The 19,129-nt window shown below is 30.4% G+C and overlaps 1 protein-coding gene and 1 long non-coding RNA gene across 6 annotated transcripts in view; one reads left to right on the top strand and one right to left on the bottom strand.

Annotated features, from left to right (window-relative positions):
• Nucleotides 1-15,188, bottom strand: part of zip (myosin heavy chain 10) — a 56,338-nt gene extending 41,150 nt beyond the window's left edge. For all 5 annotated transcript variants that reach the window (XM_076419484.1, XM_076419480.1, XM_076419482.1 and 2 more), the window contains exon 1: nt 14,679-15,188. In XM_076419484.1, the coding sequence (XP_076275599.1) occupies nt 14,679-15,032 (354 nt within the window). In that variant the 5' untranslated portion in view covers nt 15,033-15,188. The remainder of the gene's footprint in view (nt 1-14,678) is intronic.
• Nucleotides 15,189-17,604: 2,416 nt separating this feature from the next.
• LOC143206805 (uncharacterized) lies at nt 17,605-18,178 on the top strand. Its single transcript, XR_013008533.1, has 3 exons — nt 17,605-17,711; nt 17,771-17,879; nt 18,039-18,178. It is a non-coding gene; the product is annotated as an uncharacterized LOC143206805 (long non-coding RNA).
• Nucleotides 18,179-19,129: the final 951 nt, after the last annotated feature.

Here is a 19,129-nt window from a genome sequence, read left to right as displayed (position 1 = left end):
CTAAATTATTTCGAGAACATAAATCGAAAATATTTCAAGAAACAAAAACTAACTACGCCCTCTGCAACGTGTCCCCGTTGACGCAATGCGAATACCGACCAAAAGAGCAATAAAAACATTTTCACTTTCGCAAGAGCCACACCATGGCCTCCATTTTACGAGTCGCCCATCTGTTCGAGTCATGTCATCGAGACCGGCTTTTGTTTATTATAATAATAAAGAATAATAATTTTAAAAATCTAGATCCAATAAAAATTGATACTGTTAAAACAGGTACAACATCAAGTAGTGTTATTAATTTATCGCCAACAATAGTGGAAGTAATAATAAAATCAAATAACGATTTAAACTTAATTACTTATTATAAACAATACTTAAAGCAATTATTAAAAAGCAGTTATTTTCTATTCTTTCTAAATAAAATAAGTTATTATTTAATTGCTACGATAATTAAATTAAAAAATATTGATTGTAGAATGTGAAAGTAGAATCTTAAATGGCGTGTCTGTGTATTACTCACTACAGGCTGTCATGCTTCCTGGCAGGTGAGTAAACTTACTAGTATACCTGTGATTGAACGTTCAAAGACTTCCTTGAATTGACTGTTTTCTCGGATTTGAATGCTACCAGACGCTATTATATTGAGGGGTAAAACCTTAAATGTATTATACGAAGGGTCGTCGTTACGAGAAATTAACTTCCCAGGTTATTCCCATTTTGTAAACGTGAGAGTAGATAAAATAGCTGGCCCGTACATGAAAAACATAGTAAAAGAGACCTATAAGACAAATTATCTAAAAAAGAAATTATTAATAATAACTAGGTTATATAAAATAAGATTATATATATATATATATATATATATATATATATATATATATATATATATATATATATATATATATCCACCACCCCAGAAGACGTCTGGTCTTAACCAGCCTGGTTACTAGCGTAACTGGGATGATTATTCTTATAATGCAGTTCTAAAACTAAATGGATTTGTAAAATTATAGATTCGATGAAGTTTCCAGTTATAGTTTTTTCACAACATTAACATTACAGCCTTGTTTGCTTTTCCTCATTTTTATCTTCGTATGAAGAAATTCCATAACATTTTTAAACAATTTGATGGTTTCAGATAGACCAAATAATTATATAAACAGAAAATATAGTATGTATTTTTCTTTGCAATATCCAATACTTCATTAACAATGAATGATTGTTAACTTACTGCATATTTATTAGAAAAAGTAAGATTTCTTATCCTAATAAAGTACTGGCAGATTTTACTAATATGCATTTTCAAATAAATTAAACCATTACAAGATTAGTAGCCAAAAACGACTTAATCAACACAATTGATCACAAATCCTGTTCAAAACTTATGAGAGTAATGTTGATTCAGTTCATGGCAAAACTTGTATACTTGACAATACTAAGTTTTGTTAGGGCCCATCTGACGTTTCCAGTTGGAAGATTGACCTTTATAAACTGTAATCTTCTTCAGAATGTTTTATCACTCGAGCACAATTTGTGTTGTTTACAGTGACTTTTATCATGGCGAAATTGTAAAAGTGGATGGTAAAATGTGATCGTATAGTGATTGTGGATTATCAAGACAGGAGTGCATCGATAAACTTATTTCGATTTTTGACGATGAAGCTCTTTCCTTGGCGACTGTGAAACGTTGGTGTAACAAATTTAATTATGTCCGCAGTTCCTTCACTAGCTAGTCATGAAGGTTGTTCAAAATCAGTTGTTATAACATGGGATTGAGTTGGGCGTCAATAGCACCAGCACCAGTAAGATATTTTATGAACATTTAGTTTTGAAAAAGATGTGTTCACCTTAGATTCCGCATAATTTGATAGAAGCTCAAAAAGATGCTCGTGTCAATTGGTACAACGAAATGGCAAAGAAATACAATCGAGGTGTATCAAGAGCTATGTATCTACACACACACACAATAAATCGTGGATCTAGGGTTCTTGGTCTATTGGACAAATCTGAGACGGGCCAAATCGACGCCTGAAGAAGCCATTGATGCACCATGTTTTGAAAGCACCTCAATCAGAGCTGAAAAAATATTAGGAAGATTGCTTTAAGCCAATGCATCAAAGAGTATAGATGAGCATGTAGAATACTTCACAAAACCATAAAGCCATTTTCATTAATAAATTATTTTTTTATTAGACAAAACAAGTGTAATATGGGGACTTTTTAATCCTAATCCGAATTTTAATTTAATCTTATCAAAAAAAATATTACAACATCTTGATTCATCAATAACTAATGTAAGGTTCAAAGCTTAATAATAATCTATATTAATTGCATTGGTTTTATATCAATTAATTTTTATTAAATATCAAAAGTAATTCTGTCGGCACCCTTATAGAAATAATTAAATCAGCCTTTATTAAATTAAAGTAATTAGTGATATATGCATATTGTAGAACATTCTGCGACACATTTCAGAATACAAAAGGCATCTGATCTATATAATTATTATACAATTAATATTAACATATGAGGGTGGTCAAATATTATGTTCTCAAATATTTTCAAAGCATTTATTCCATTCCGAAGGAGGTACCTTCAAAATATGATTTTTGAACGCTTCAATAGCTTTTTCGGGCGATGAAAATCATTGACCACGCAGTTTATTCTTCACGGATGGGAACAAAAAGAAGTCATTGGGTGCCAAATCAGGGCTGTACAGCGGATGACCCATCAATTCGATGTTTTGAGTGTTCAAATAGTCTCTTGTTTGAGCCGCTGTGTGAGAGCTCGCATTGTCATGATGAAGAACAATTCGGCGTCTCTTGTTTGTTTTGCTTATTTCACCGAAGACTTCAGGCAAACAAATGGTTGTGTACTAATCAGAATTTACTGTTCTACGATCCTCTAGAGGCACTGTTGCAATATGACTAGTTTTCCCGAAGGAACAGGCCACTATTTTCTTTGAACAACTTTTGTTTGGTTCATCTTGGAACACATACAGTCGACTGCTGTTTATTTTCGGGCTCATACGAATATATCCATGATTCATCACCTATCACGATTTTATAAATGTCTTTCGTAGCACCGTGACTGAATTTCTTAAGCATTTCTTTGCACCAATCGACACGAGACTTTTTTGCGCGATTGTCAAATGGTGTGGGATCCAATGCGAACATAACTTTCGCACAGCTAAGTGTTCATGTAAAATCACATATATGCTGGTGGAACTAATGGTTAGGGATACCTCAATCTCACAATAGGTGACATGACGATCTTGCTTAATCATTTCGCACAGAGCATCGATGTTTTCTGGCATAACAGCCGATTTTGGACGACCTTCACGAAACTAGTCGGACAGCGAACTACGACCACGATTAAATTCACTAAACCTGCGATACACGGTGGTTTGTGATGGAGCTTCATCGCCAAAAGTTAAATTAAGTTGATAGATGCAGTTTTGTTGTGATAATCCACGTCGAAAATCGTAAAAAAATCATCGCATGAAAATGTTCACGATTCAGTTTTTTGCTGAGACGAAACTTTCAACTAAATATAAAATAAACAAATAGCGTTCGTGCGACAAAATGCTCTGAGTACGTATATTGTCAAAAATATCAAACTTTACCATGGAACTGTTAGATGGACTCACATGACAACAGTGTTGCCAATTCCCAAAATGTAGTGACCCTCGTATTGGCATGTTGGAAACATTAAAATAATAATACATTCTAACTGACGCTTAATCTGTAGTATCTACTGAGGCCCTGTGTTGTGGGGGATACAAACATGGCAATTTTTTCAACGATTTAACTGGGGGCATCAGTTGGAGGGTGAGAGAATCCTTTATAAAAGCGTGTAAAAGTGTTAAAAAATGTTTTTATCACAGGAACTAAATCTGTGTGAAATCCAAAGATTGACGAATTCCCAAATATCTGGGTACTAAATTGATATTGGATACGGGATAAATTTTTGATAAACCATGAAGGTCGAAATAATACTATCACGAACTATATTTTCTTTTTGAACAATTTGTTAATCTGTTAACCTTAAAACAAAATACTCTACATTCTTTCTATAACTTATCAAAGTTAATATGAAAATACAATTCCAAAATATTTGAAGCAATTAATGATTAACTTAACTGGAAAATAGTTAGCTTTATATATACTAAGAGTCACTTAAACCAACTTATTTTCATTTGCCCTGATACATAATTAATTAACTTATGATGATGATAATGATGTCTTACTATATGTAGTTGATTTCATAGAAAAAAAAACTATGTGAAGCCAAACTGACATTATTATTAATGAATATGTAATACTTGTATTAATACGTTTACTAGAATAAAATAAAATAGTGAACTACAGAACATAAGACAACTTAATAGTATTTGGATACGCTACAAATTATTGCTCAACGATTACCAAGCAAACAAACAAGTTTAAAAAGGCCTCGGGCAGTAAAACTGCAAGAACCCAAATTTCTCTTTGTACCATATCTGGTATGTGGTCGTACAAGACACAGAATAAAACGTATAAAAACATAACACATGGCTTACACCAGGTACTATGACGTCTATTGCATATATTATATAACTGCACAATCTCTCTACACGTCTTTTTTTGTGACCCTTTCCCATTCAATTCAATAATATTGAACTGAAGAAAAAACATATTTTTAACTTTAAGATTATACGTTGTTTGATCAAATGCATAGAAACCGTATGTCTTTGTTTCGTAACCTTTTCGTTTTTACATCTTGACATATAATGCAAATGTAACAAAAATTTCAAATCAAACTCCTCTCTCTCCAACTTCAATTATTAATAGTTTAATATTATCATTTGGAGGATGTCCGATTTTTCTCCGATGTCTAATGTAACTTACTAGACAGAAAGTAGCGTAGATTTAGCTCAAAATCAAAGAACTGTATCGGTTAACTAGAAGATGTTTCTAACTATAAGATCTAACTGACTGATTCTCCAACTGACGAAAAATTAAAGAGATTGGTTTATCCGTCCGATTAGTATGCTTCCAAAAAGTAAAGTAGTGAAAAAAGTTCTACACTTATTTAAAATATTAAATAAGATTACTAAATCACCGAAATGTTGAAGCAACACAACTACTCGGCAGCGCGTAGGAAAACAGAAGATTAAAGTGAACTGAAGTACACGAAATTCAATAATGTATAAATGTTACTCTTACCTTAGTTTAAATAATCTAAATTTAATGTTAACTTGAGAAATCCATACTGACATATTTATCCAGCACTCGTCGTGCTTGTGTATTGAAGTAAGTACGATAGAACAATAGTAATAAAATTGTAAATTAAGATTATATTAAGCATATTTAATACAAGATGTAAAAAGTTTAATATTTTGTAACGGGCACCAATTATTTCTAATAGTTGAGTGTAACTGTAAGATATTAAATTCTTGGAAATTATGTTCTTCTAATTCTTATATTGATATATTTTATTATAGAGAATTGATAGAATTTTATCAATTTTTTAAAAAAGTGAAAAATTGTATCTCCAAAACGCGACAAAAGAAGATTAATTGCTATTAATAATCATCAGATGATTCATTTTAAAACAGTTAGAAGATCATTCATAAAAATGTATTTTAACATGTTGCTTGTGACACATATAAAACACAAACCAAATAATCAACTGAAAATATGTTTCACATGGCTATAAATTACATTTACAATTTTAAACACAACTGAATCCTTCTGTATCAGCTCTTTCTGCGAAAAAATTAAAATAAACAAGATATAACTGTTATCTACACTACAGTAAAGCAGTGCCATTAAATATATGGTTTACACTATATGTAAATAAAACAATGAAAAATGCTGCAAAAAAAAACATTCATCAATAAAACATCTTTTAAAAACTTAACAATACCCTTAATATTCACTGCCTGCTCCGATTATTTAATTCGTTTACAATATTGTCGGTTTATCGTAAAATAAATCAATCAAGTTATTGTTTGGTATGGTTTTGATTTAGAATTTACAAGGATTACAAATGTTTATCCCAGAACCACTTGGCCCATAGTTCAAGTCTATTTAACTATTGATTTTTACTATCATCATAATGAAGTATAAAAGTGGTCTATTGTCTTGTTTATTGTGGGATGAATATTTTTTTACTAAAAGTTGATGTTATTCTTTAACCTTTACTGAAAACTTTTCATTTTGAAGAGAGTTAATGAATAGCTTGTTTGGTACTATTAAATTTTTTAAAGTATTTTAAAATAACTATTTACACCAAAAAATATATAAATAAAATACTGTGTCATAATTAAAAAAATATTTTAAACAAAAAGAGTCACACAATTACTCTAGTACTTTTAAATATATTTTGTAGGGTTTTTCTTATGAAATCGTGAAACCATTTACTAAAAATAGGTATATTCGTTAAATATTTTATCACAAACCGCACTAGCCATTTCCTGGCAAATTTTCTTTACTTATAATTTATGCTATATTTGACGAAAGGCTGATATCTTAGGCTCGGTTGTTTAAAAACAATCCAGGCATTTAAGATATCAGTCGGAGTATTTAAGATATTTTACATTTCTTATACAAATATACGTGAACTAATGTAGTTCGAACGATTATGTAATATTTAAGTATACATTAGCTCAGGAAACAAAAGAAAATATATTTTATTATTAATTACATCCTACATTAGATATGCTTAGTACAATCTTAATTTGCAAATTAATTTATTACTTTTGTTTTGTTGTACTTGCATTAATACACAAGCAAGGCGAGTACGAGATTAATACATCAGTATGTATTTCCCAAATTGAAATAAAACTAATTTACTTAAACTAAACTTAAGAATATACTTATACACTAAACAAGTTCGTGTGGTTTGGTTCGCTTCAATATTCTGATTTCCTGCGTCCAGTAGCTGTATTGTTTCCACGTTGCTATGATTTAGCAACCTTATTTCATGTTTTAAGGCGAAATCTTGGATCACTTCGTGTATCCATATGATTTCAAGGTCATCATTGTCGTTGGTTAAATAGCGATAAACATTGGTAATTAATCGTAGAACTTTGTTTTGGGTACATTGGATTACTAGTTGGTTTGAGGACTTGCAACCCCATAGGTCCAAATTTGTTTTATGATTGGTTGATAAACCTTTGTCTCCCGATATGTCTCTCTTGATAAACAAATTTCTTTGATTTTAGGTCAAGTTGAGAGTATTTTCCGACAAACCAATATAGTTGCTTGACTTTGGGTTTAATCTGCTCTGGTTCTTGTCTAAAATGATGTTTCCAGTTTAACCTACCATCGAGATCTATTCTGAGATATTTGGCTGATTCTGCTTGAGGAATCGGGCATCCGTTTAGTGAGATAATTAGGTATTTGTTATTTCGCTTCAACGTAAAATTAACATGGCCAGATTTGGAGCTATTAAGCTGTATTTTCCAGTCTCTAGTCCATTTGTAGATCTTGTTGACCGCTCCTTGTACTTTTTCTACAGCCTTAGAGCCATGATGACTGTGTCATTAGCAAATTTTCCAATTAATTGGAAGTTGATGATTCGGAACGGTGTTTGAAGATGATCAAGCGTTATAAACCCGAGTTCCCGACAAACTTCAGGCTGCTGGCAAGGTTATGGCGTCTGTATTTTGGGATGCGCATGGAATAATTTTCATTGACTGCCTTGAAAAAGGAAGAACCATCAATAGCGACTATTACATAGCGTTATTGGACCGTTTGAAGAAAAAGAAAGTGCCGCTTCACCAAGACAATGCACCGTGTCAAAAATCCATGAATTGGGCTTCCTCATCCACTGTATTCTTCAGATTTGGCCACCAGTGACTATTTGCTGTTCTCAGATTTCAAAAGAATTCTCGTTTGGAAGAAATTTTCGTCGAATGATGCCAAAACTGAGGGCTATTTTGCAGCAAAGGACAAATCGTACTATAAAAATGGCATCGAAAAGTTAGAGGGTCGCTATAATCACTGTATCACCCTTGAATGGAATTATGTTGAATAAAAAAACTAATGTTGCCAAAAAAATGTGTTTTCTTTCATACCTCGGTCGAAAATACGTACTTTCGTCGCTAATAACAGGTAAGAAAGTTTAAACATTTACTCCCTGTGAGAAGTACAACCGCGCCCTCTATAACGGCGAGAGGACTATTTATACTCGTAACTAGGGACTATTTATTCTGTCCCTATAACAAATTGTTTATTACTGTCATTAACGTTGCTACCTATAACCTTAAAAATAATCATCAATGTTGTTTTGTCGTCACTCGATTCAATAATCCAGAAAAAATTAATAATACGTTATGATCTAATGAATCCACGGACGAGGAAGGTGTTATACGAAATTTTGATGCAGAAGCGCGATTGATAATAAATACAGATACGTTGCCGAAAAGAAGTCTATTGATGTCGGGGGCAGGCATCAAAAACATGCTCATCAAAATTTATAATTAAATTAATAATGCACTTTCGACCGGCTATGAAAAAAAAATCGTATACCCACACGGGCCAAAAGTTGAAATCTCGGTCCTGCTCGTCATGAACGCCTCGGGAATTATGACGACCTGTTATATCAATTTCTTAATCAATCTGATATTCAATAATAATGTGGAGATCATTTATCTATACCTATATCGATGTCATTAGAACAGTAAGAACTACAAGTTGCTATTGAGACAAAATCAGAATAAAGTATCTGAGGGAAACTCAATGACCTATAGAAACTTGTTTAGATTATTGCGGTTTATAAACATTAACCGAATGAGACAAAAGATATTTCTTTCCATGAATAAAAATTTTAAAAAACGACTGGAGCTCAGAAAGGCTGAAAAACGACTATCGGGACCAGACATACAAGCTAATCGCCAACGATAGAGTGGCGACACCAACAGCAATGAGTCATACCGATTTCCCACTTTGAATTATCAAACACAAAGAAGATGGGTATGTTTAACGAATGAATAAATCACTCAGAAAATAATATTTATATTAGCATTTAATCGATTATGCTCCAATGAGGTGATTCAGCTGAGTCATAGCCCAGAAGATCCTACCTACAAAGTCGTCTAGATATAGTCTGACATTCAAATCACTAGTTATCGAAACAACACTTTCTGTCTGATTCAGCACTGGTAATTAAAGAAAAAACAACGGTGTGTTTATGTCATCAGATTGGAAAATGAAATGGACTAGGTGAAAGGTTTCGTTTATATTAGGGCACAGGATTGATTGATCAACTCGCCACTTCTTTCCGTAAACACTAAAGAGTTTTCAAATAGAATCAAAGTGTTTGTTCTTAAACCTTACATATTTCATCAATCTTATATATAGATCTACCAGAAAACATTGATACTGTGCAAAAACTGATTAAGTTTAATGAAACTTTAGGTATTCAATTAACAAAGGTAAATGAACAATTATGTTGGGTATGATCTGAAAAAATCTCAAAAAATGTTGATAAAATATAGTGGCAATTCTTCTATAGATGAATATAACTGTAATAGGCAAGGAATGAACAACGATATTTTAAAAATATATCGAAATATCGGCGAACAAGAAATGTCGATACTTATTTTTAATTTTATCGATATTACTTCATTCCAATCCTACTTTTCCATGCAAAATTTACTCGATGACCGGGAAGAGGGGTTGGTTCTGAGAAACCCAAGACTCTTTAAAAAAAGTTAAATACTTTCATTTACAACAATACTTTTTTTAAAATAGAGGTCCAAAAGTATACATATATCATTCAACAACCGAAGTTGTCTACACTCAAAGGTACAATTCTGATTTGCCACCGAATAACTTCCGTGTGTTCCCGCATGTCAAAAATAAATGAGCAGGCAATGATTTTCGCCGACAGAAATCATTGATGAATTTAAAAACAATATTTTTGAAAATATCTGAAGCTGAATGGGAAAATGCTTGATTTTTAAATGAACACTAGTGTTGTTTCATTGATTGGATGTTGTGTTACATGTTAGAGAGGCCGAAAAAATATAATATAGATAATAAAATATATAAAACTATAACATATAATAACCCTCTAACATTAAGCCACAAAAACTATAATAACTAATTTTAAAGATTCTGGGCTGTTTTGGTATTTAATTTTAAATATTTATGGATTTTCACAAATATTATATATTTAATATATCAATTCGATATATCAATTTTCTTATTTTTCGATATATATTTTTTAAATATCAAAGCCATTTGATCAGCTAAATATGGATATTTTTATCCGGGGTCGACATGCCTATCATATACGTCAATTCTTCTTTTTGTTTGATCATTGGGTTAATATATTTTAATATAATAGAAATAAACGAATTTTAGTTACTACAATATTAAGGCCAATAGTACCAACATAGTACCTCCGGTACAATTGAATTGATAATTAAAAAATGTTATTTTTTGAGGAATAAAAGTTAGTACTATGCAGACCGGATCGTGTATTTCCTCTACACCGTGATCGTAGAAGGCGATTTTTGTACGTCCTTGAACTTGAGCCCGCACTGAAATTGCCGAAACGATTCTGATTCGGCTCACTGATCCCTCCGGAACGTTTTCGTGGTCGTTCTCTAGGCTCGTTGGAATTTCTCGACACGTAACGTCGTCGACAACGATCCACGGTACCGCGTTTATGCGGATTATTGTACGTTTTTATTAATTTATTACTTCGACAACACAGCCGGAGAATGTTTTGATTTCGTACACTTTAAACGTTTTAATTTCCATGGTATGCCAACGTAATAAAATCGAAATATTCGATTCGTTATGTTACGTAAGACGAAATGACAAACTGAGCATTTTATTGTAAATATGTTACTGTATAAATACGTAGAAAAATATTATCGGCTTTACAGGAAAGCTCTACAAACAATATTGCACTAACGGTTGCGTTTTTATGAGTGTAAGTCAATAGTCATTTTGATTTTGAAATTTGCATGCAATAGAGCATTATCCAAGTTGTACGGTACAATACATGAATATAATTAACTTAACTAAGATATATGAATCACTTAATTCTGCGTATGAAAATCAGTGTGGAACAGAAAGGTAAGAGGGAAATACAGAGTGACTAATTGAATATTACTGGTATTGCGTGCCTACCAGTGAACCCTTCCTTTAGGTACGAGATAGAAATTCCAAAGATCATCCAATCATGAAATCGAAAATATTCTTCTTTTTTCTTCAAAATCGAAATTAATATAGGGTCAACTTTATTATAATATAGTAAAAATTAATATAAAAGATGTTTAATTATTTCACTTCTAAAAGATGTCGATGTCCATATCAAATTCGTCATTTTATATATCAACCGATTGTCAGATAATCGATTAACCCCATATTTCAAGCCCCAGATATATAAGTAGGTAGAATAAGTAACATTTTGGCTGAAGCTTTGGGTCACAAAAAGCGAAGTACATCACGGCTTGTTATATTAGCTATCAATTAAAAAATAATGCGATTTAAAAATAACTAAAATGATTTGAATGAATCATAATATTGAATCGCAACAAAAACTAAAAATGGTACAGATCCGGTACTTAAAGATCTAAAGCCAACTAGAATCCAGAAATCAACCAAGAAAATGTTTGGGATACAAAAGGAAATTTGTCTGTGTATTATTTCTAAAATATAATAATATAAATTAAAATTTTATTGTAAACCCTGCTGGAAGTAAAATAGAAGAAAAAAATACCAAAAGGTAGCGCTGATATGGAATAATTCTGCAAAAGCAGTCGTTTTGACATGTAAATGAAGTTCTTTAAAAACAATAAAATCAATTGTCTAATCGAACCATTCTCATTCGCAAGAAAACTTTCACATATCTTGAATATTCATCACATTTGAACAAGCGATCGAGTTAACAAAAATAGAACAATCTATTTCGGTTTTGCATCCAATTGTTTTAAACGCCATTGCCTACTTTGTCTTGTTTAAATAGGTTAAAATAACACCCTGTGATTTTCGTTGGTTGTTATTCATAGGATACGGTTGTAAATTAACCGAAAAAAAAAAAGAAAATTCAATTGTGAGATCTTGTTATTCGAACAAAACGAAAACGCTTTCACGAAATCGGAATATTCATTGAGACATCGGAGCACCATCCGAATGTTTTCGTGGAAACCATATAAAAAGTGGTGTTGCAGTCATCCAGAGGTCGTTTCTAGCGAGATTTCGCCGTCGTTGTCGATGATGGGCCATGGCTGACGGTGTTGTGGGGGGCGACACGGTACATAAGGAGTCAGCGACCTTTAAAATTCACAAATAAAAGAAATGCATGCCGTGGCCATTGGGGGACTGATCAGATTGAATATTTGCATTTGCTTTTTTTCCTTCAGAGATTTGAAAAAATTAACATACAATAGTAATTTTAAAACGAAATATATTAAATGAACTAAATGGCTTCATAAAATTCCCCACTCACAAATTACTGTATTATTTCAATTAATTTTAGAGACAATCTTAAATAAATATTCTAGTACATATTGTAGTTCAAGTCTTTCTTGTCTCTGTTTTTTTTTTGTGATTCATAACTAGACATCTTTTAGGACAATATACTACTACTAAAGCATATCTATTATATATTAACATACATACTTAATTTGTCTTGTTTGTTTTTGTCCTGTAAAACATGACAAAAATAGAACCAGAAATGTCTTAAAGTCAAACATTTTGTATAATATATGATAATTCAACTGTAATTATCAATAATCGTTATGAAATATGAATCTATTATTGCTCAAAACGACAATACAACTAGTAGCTCATAGTAAAACATTATGGTAATAACTTATTATTACTATATTTTTAGACCAGTTACATATAAAGAAAATAAAGAGTATAAGCTCTAAAGAAAATGAGAGATTAAACGTCTCTAATGATAAAAATCAACAAATGAGTGTATATATCCTGTCTAAAATTATTTACTGACTCAGATGCTCCTTTTGGCAGTACCGAAGTTATTGACGTAGGTCAAACATAATGAATATTCTGATCAGTATAACATCATGAAGGTTTTAGCTCGAATGGACTGTGTAAGTCGCCGCTTCCGTTGATTTAATTGTTCAATTAATGTTGCTTGTTATCGATGGCAACTTGTTCAATTGTTATGTCCCGCATTCCAATTCAATCCACACGCATGATCATTTTAACGTATGAACTCTTCTAAAAGTTTCCGAAGATAAATCAACAATAAACAAAATAATCACTAGTAAATAGTCTGGAACATCATTATTGTAACCCAGAATTGACGATTCTTTGTAATGTCAGAGAATCAGTCATAATAATAAAAGTATTAATACTATAGAAGGTTTTTGGTTTTTTTTTGTAGAATACAATCGTTCGTACAAAAAGTCATGTACTATGATAATTCTACTGAAACAACACACGACTATCGGTATATAGATATATCGTAGTAGGAAAATAAAAGTGGAAAGAGCAACATGCATTTCAATTGTTTGAATAAATAAGTTGTATTGTTCAATCCCAAGGTACTGATTTTTTATTTAACATTAAAAATATTCATTAAGCACATATTGCCGAGTTATTCCCTATACATAATTTCATTGAAAATACACTTAAATTCAAAAGCATCAGCTGGGCGAAATCAAGAAATCGATATCAATTCGGGTCAAACAACTTCGGACATTGCCCTTGGAGGGCGTAATTAAATGTAGTCGGGTTTGACACGAGAACATAAATATTTGAAGAAGCTATAATCAATTTGTATTATAACTAAACTATCCTTATTGGCTTTGATTGTAAGTTAAAAAATATATATGAAAATGTGTATTTGAAGAATATTTGCTTTCAATTAATTTAGGTATGGTTGGTTACATAAACTACATAAACCTAAATTCATTAGTGTATTAACTATTGATTCAAATTCAAATAACAGTAGAGCATATTTAAAAATTAAGATGACAACGAAGTATATTAATCGAATGGTTATTCTATCTTATCAGAATGTCTTAAAAGTATACATAAATGAAATACCCATATATAATAACATATCTGATCACAAAACATATGAGATATTTCACATAACCTTAAATATTATATTCTTAAATAAAATACACGCATATGTTGATTTAACAATTGTTAAAGATCATGTTATGTTTATTCAATGTGTACATATTTGCATAATAGTATAAATATTTAGTGTATCTAAAAATGCCAAGTAGTACAACAAAACACAAATTTATATTTGTATCATTATTTTAACTTCATAACATTCAATTGAAATTTGATTGATATTGATGTTAAATTAATTTTTCTAAAAATTGTTATTCTATGCTTGGTTAAAATAAAATATTCAGAAACAACACTTGTTATATCATTGTATTTAATGAAGTTAAATTTTATCTGCTTCAAACATAAAACGCAAATGACGGTTCACGGCGGAATTATTTACTTTATAAAAAAACCGTTAACCGTCGTTTTTATAGATGATTCATTCTAAGAAAAAAATGTCTCATAATACCCTAAGAGGAAACTGGTTTCACGAAAACTGACTTTTCTTCGTATTGTTCAGTCACAGTCTGTAAAACATGATTGAAATTCCAACAGAATGTTTTTTTTTTGTAAATAAGTCATAGAATACTGATTTTTTTAGTTCATTTTATGTTAACTTAATACAATACTTACGTAAATCAATCCTGAATAATAACGATCTTTTAGATTGTGGAGAACACAGGCTTCATTCAGGCAGGTAAGCTCAGCCATATCTTCTACTTTATCGAATTTGGGGGGATTCATTTTTTGAATATCATCTTTGGCTACTGTGGTCCTTTTGCCCGAATCCAATAACTCCACCTCGACTTCATCGTCCTTTTCTCCCTTGATGGAGGCGGCCACGAAACCCTGAGATTCGTGGGGCACCCACACGAGTCTCTTTTGGGTCCATTCCGCCTGGGTGGCAGGATCATTGTAATTGTTCCTGTCCACACACAAATATTTCAGTTCGGGATCATACCGATCTTTGGCCTCCGTATCAGCCATGACTCGTATATAATTTTAAAAACAAAAATCACTTTCGTACGTTAACAATCGAACCGCTCACTGCCATAGATAAATAATACTGAAAAGAATGGTTGAAATGTCAGGACTCGCCGGTAAGTGGTCTGTTGGTGTGACCGCACCCGTTCCTTATCGACTGAGCAGACGTTGCCAACACTTTGTAATTTGTTAATATATTGTTGCTTTTTTATAATATGTGAAATTTATTGATATATTTTATAAAGGTCCGTATTTTTTATATTTACTAAAGATACTTAATATCATTATTAATATTATTTATATTTTAAACATAAAAATTGTTTATTGATTTAAATACATATATATATATATATATATATATATTTATATATATATATATATATATATATATATATATATATATATTTAATTCTTCCAAGGTTCATAATTTTAAGTATATATGGCAACGCAGGTAGAAGATCAATGGCGCCAAACGTATGTAAATTTAAAATGAAAATCGGGTAAACCGTTTACTGCAAAAAACGAAACATCTGTTTGTTGTTTATAGGTTTGTCGCAATAAAACTATTTTAAAAATTGTTGTAAATGTATAGAAAAGGACCAACTTTTTCAAATCGTTACATGCAATTAGTAGATTAGTAACTGATAAAATGCAAATATTTCTGGGATGACAAATACAAAGAATGATGTCACCACATTGAAAACCGGTAACGACTGTACGACGATGAACATCATCTGATTTTAAACTCACTTAACTCACTTTTTAGCTGATAAAATTTATTTCTTTATTCTTAATAAAATTATACTTATTATAATTATGTAGATGTAAATATAACAATATTTAATCGATATATAACAAATTTGTTCATTGGTTTTAATATGTAACTCTATTTAATCCTATGTAACATTTTTATGTAGTTAAATAGTTTTATGAAAATATTAATAAAAAACTAACAATTAACTACAGGCGCATTCGCCAAAATTCTTGACAATGTTAAAATGAGACTAAACTTGTAAAATTTTGAAGGTATTTATTTAATAGCCTTTGTTTTATATAAGAATAATAGTATCCATAATATTTTCATTTGGAAACCTTAATTTATTTCAAATGTCCTTCAGCGAATCGATGACTCAAACCAAATAACATATGTTTTGTTTATTCCTTTTCGGGTATATGAAGTAATTGTTAACAATGACTCGTTGTGGTTGAAAAAAAATTGCTTCTTAAAGGCGAAAGTAAACATATGTGAATATATAAAACCCTCATTTTTAGATCGTAGCATTACCATGAAAGGAGGTTGTTTTCTGCTAGTTGTGTTTTAATTTTTCAAATTGATTAGGAAACAAGTAATAATATATATATATATATATATATATATATATATATATATATATATATATATATATATATATATATATATATATATTACAAAACACAATTTTTTACAACATTGCAATTCTCATATAAGGTCCAGAAATTAATGTCATTATCTCATTAGAAAGGGCATATCATTGTTTAGTTTTGCATTGGGTATGAAAACAATGGAATAATTCAGTAATCAAAAACGTAATAACGTATAAAGAAAGAAAAAATTCGAATATGGCAACTATTATTTGAAATAAATAATTTTGAAGGAAATAAATAAATATGTTGGTTTTTTTGTATTGTGGAGAACAGTTCATTTTAAATAATTTTAAGTAAGCAAGGGACATTGTAGTGAATAGAAATGAATCCTCAATATTTTTATCGTATTTTAATAGAATTTAGAAAGTACTTAAAATTAACTATTAAGGTAACGATTAAAAAACACTAAAAATGTAAAATATTTTTGCAGAAGTTATGAAAAAAGTTTTAATGAAAATAAGAAAATAAAGTCAAAAGATGAACAAAGATCGAAAGAGTCAGAAAATAGAAAAAATTTACCAAAAAGATAATTTATCTAATAGTAAAAAATACCTAAAATATAAAGTCTTAAATTTTAATGTTATATTGTATTGAACTACATGTCAGTCTATGTTATTAAGGTTATATAGACTATAATTTATATATTTCATCTTACTAAATATATTAATAAATTGTTTCTATTTTTATATTTAATTGTTTATATTATATTTAAATTGTTTCGACTTTGCAGTCGAAAGCATTTTGCTATTTATCAATTAAAATTTGGTTTTTAACCCATACAACTATGTATATTTATGTCAGTCACGGATAAGACGTCAATTAGTCCCAACAAAAACATAAAAACAGCTACCCTCTTTATACTCATTTGATTTAAGTTTAAATTAAATTGGAAAATTTTGTATTCCCAAATATAATTAAGAATTTTTTTTACAATAATCAAAATTTGTTGGTGTGTTAACGTTAATGTTAAAAATCATTAACTTTCTTCAAATTATGATCTTAGCTATAATAGGCTAGACGAATATTTTTGAAAAACTACTTTATGATAATTCTACATATTTACTTTAAGGGGAATAAAAGTTATTTTTGCGAAGAAATAGATTTGAAAAACTGACGTTTGAAATGGTGTAATTTTAAATGCGCGCTAAAACGATTCAAATATGCGCTTGACGTAGTTGTTTTTCTCGCATTGGACGTATTGTATGGGTACATGTCTTATTTATACATTATTGTAATAATTTTGTGTTATATTAGACATTTTAATCTAGTATCGATGGTGTGAGGGTCCCTAATGTAATTATGCATCGGTAAAACTCCAAACAAGTTGTGTATTTTAGTTCCAAGGCAGAAAAATGTTTATGAAATATTGTTAAATCTTGCATTCGCCAACCAGTCGATATAGTTTGAAGATCAGTAATTTATTTACAGCAATAAAACCATTCTAATGTAAGTGTTTATTTTAAGTACATTTAATTATGTGTGAAGGGTAATATACACAGGTAACATAACATTGAGATAATGGTGTTACATGACAACATTTGAAATTAAGCGTCATTTGTTTTGTTTATTGTATATGAGCCCGTAATAATTTTATTAATTTTTTAGTTACCAAATAATATTATATTTAATATAATGAGTTAAGCCTACGAGTGTACCTGAAGTTAGTATATGTTTCTACAAGACTCGAATGCAAAGCAGACAGAAGAAAATAAGCTTATAACTAAACTCACTGCTGTTCACCATCGAACGACCATGTATTCTCAAAATACAAGGACAAATATTAACACTAATTGAAGCCCTCAACAAGTGTCAATCAAATTCCACCATGGTTAGATTACAAAAAGTCAAAACCAAATATCTGATTTCTTATACATCAAATAGTTTGATTATTTGGGTTATACTTCACCAAGTTAAAGGTAACTGATACATGTTTCAAGAATACAAGTTTAACAAATGTTTACAGCCTGGTATGTGTGTGTGTTATGACAAACAGAAGCTTCAAACATTTCGAATAAAATAATACTTTCATACAGACAATGTATGAAACCAAAGGTTTGAAGTCAAGTAAAGTAAAAGAAACTATACAGAGGTTTAATAATTCATAGGACAACTTAATATGTTAGAGCATGTATAAACACAAATTTTGTATTCATGAAGTATTTCAGTTGCATGTGCTTATACATTTGTGAGGCTATAATTAAAATGAATTTCAAAATTACAATTTGGCATTTTATTTGCTGAAATATTACAAGGTAATTTAAAACAATACGAGGTACATTTTTTCATTCCACAGAGCTGCTAAGAGTTTAAGAAAATCAAACATCCATTATAAAATGTATATAATTTAAACCTTTTTTTATATTGTAGTGGGTATCGGTTATGTAAACTTAGTATTTTGCTAACTCTTTCAAATAAATTTGCATCTCCATCTTCAAATTGGAGAATTGATAACATTATAACATTTTTCGGTACGTTTGCCATCGATACAATTTTCATTGGTCTTAACAAATATAGGGATTTGATTTCAATATTACTATTCTCACAACTCCTAACTGGCCATTGTGTTGTTATTGGGTCCTCTTTAAAATTATTCCCTCATATGTTGATGATAGTGTTGCATTAATGGTATTTTTTACTTAATATCCTACCAGATTTCATGGTTAGTGTGTCTAGGATCCCGATTCACTTCAATTCTA

The sequence above is a fragment of the Rhynchophorus ferrugineus genome, unplaced genomic scaffold (assembly GCF_030347505.1).
Source record: "Rhynchophorus ferrugineus isolate W39M unplaced genomic scaffold, kcgeb_rfMv2 rfM1, whole genome shotgun sequence".
Lineage (NCBI taxonomy): Eukaryota > Metazoa > Arthropoda > Insecta > Coleoptera > Curculionidae > Rhynchophorus > Rhynchophorus ferrugineus.
This window is presented reverse-complemented; position numbering and strand designations above follow the sequence as displayed.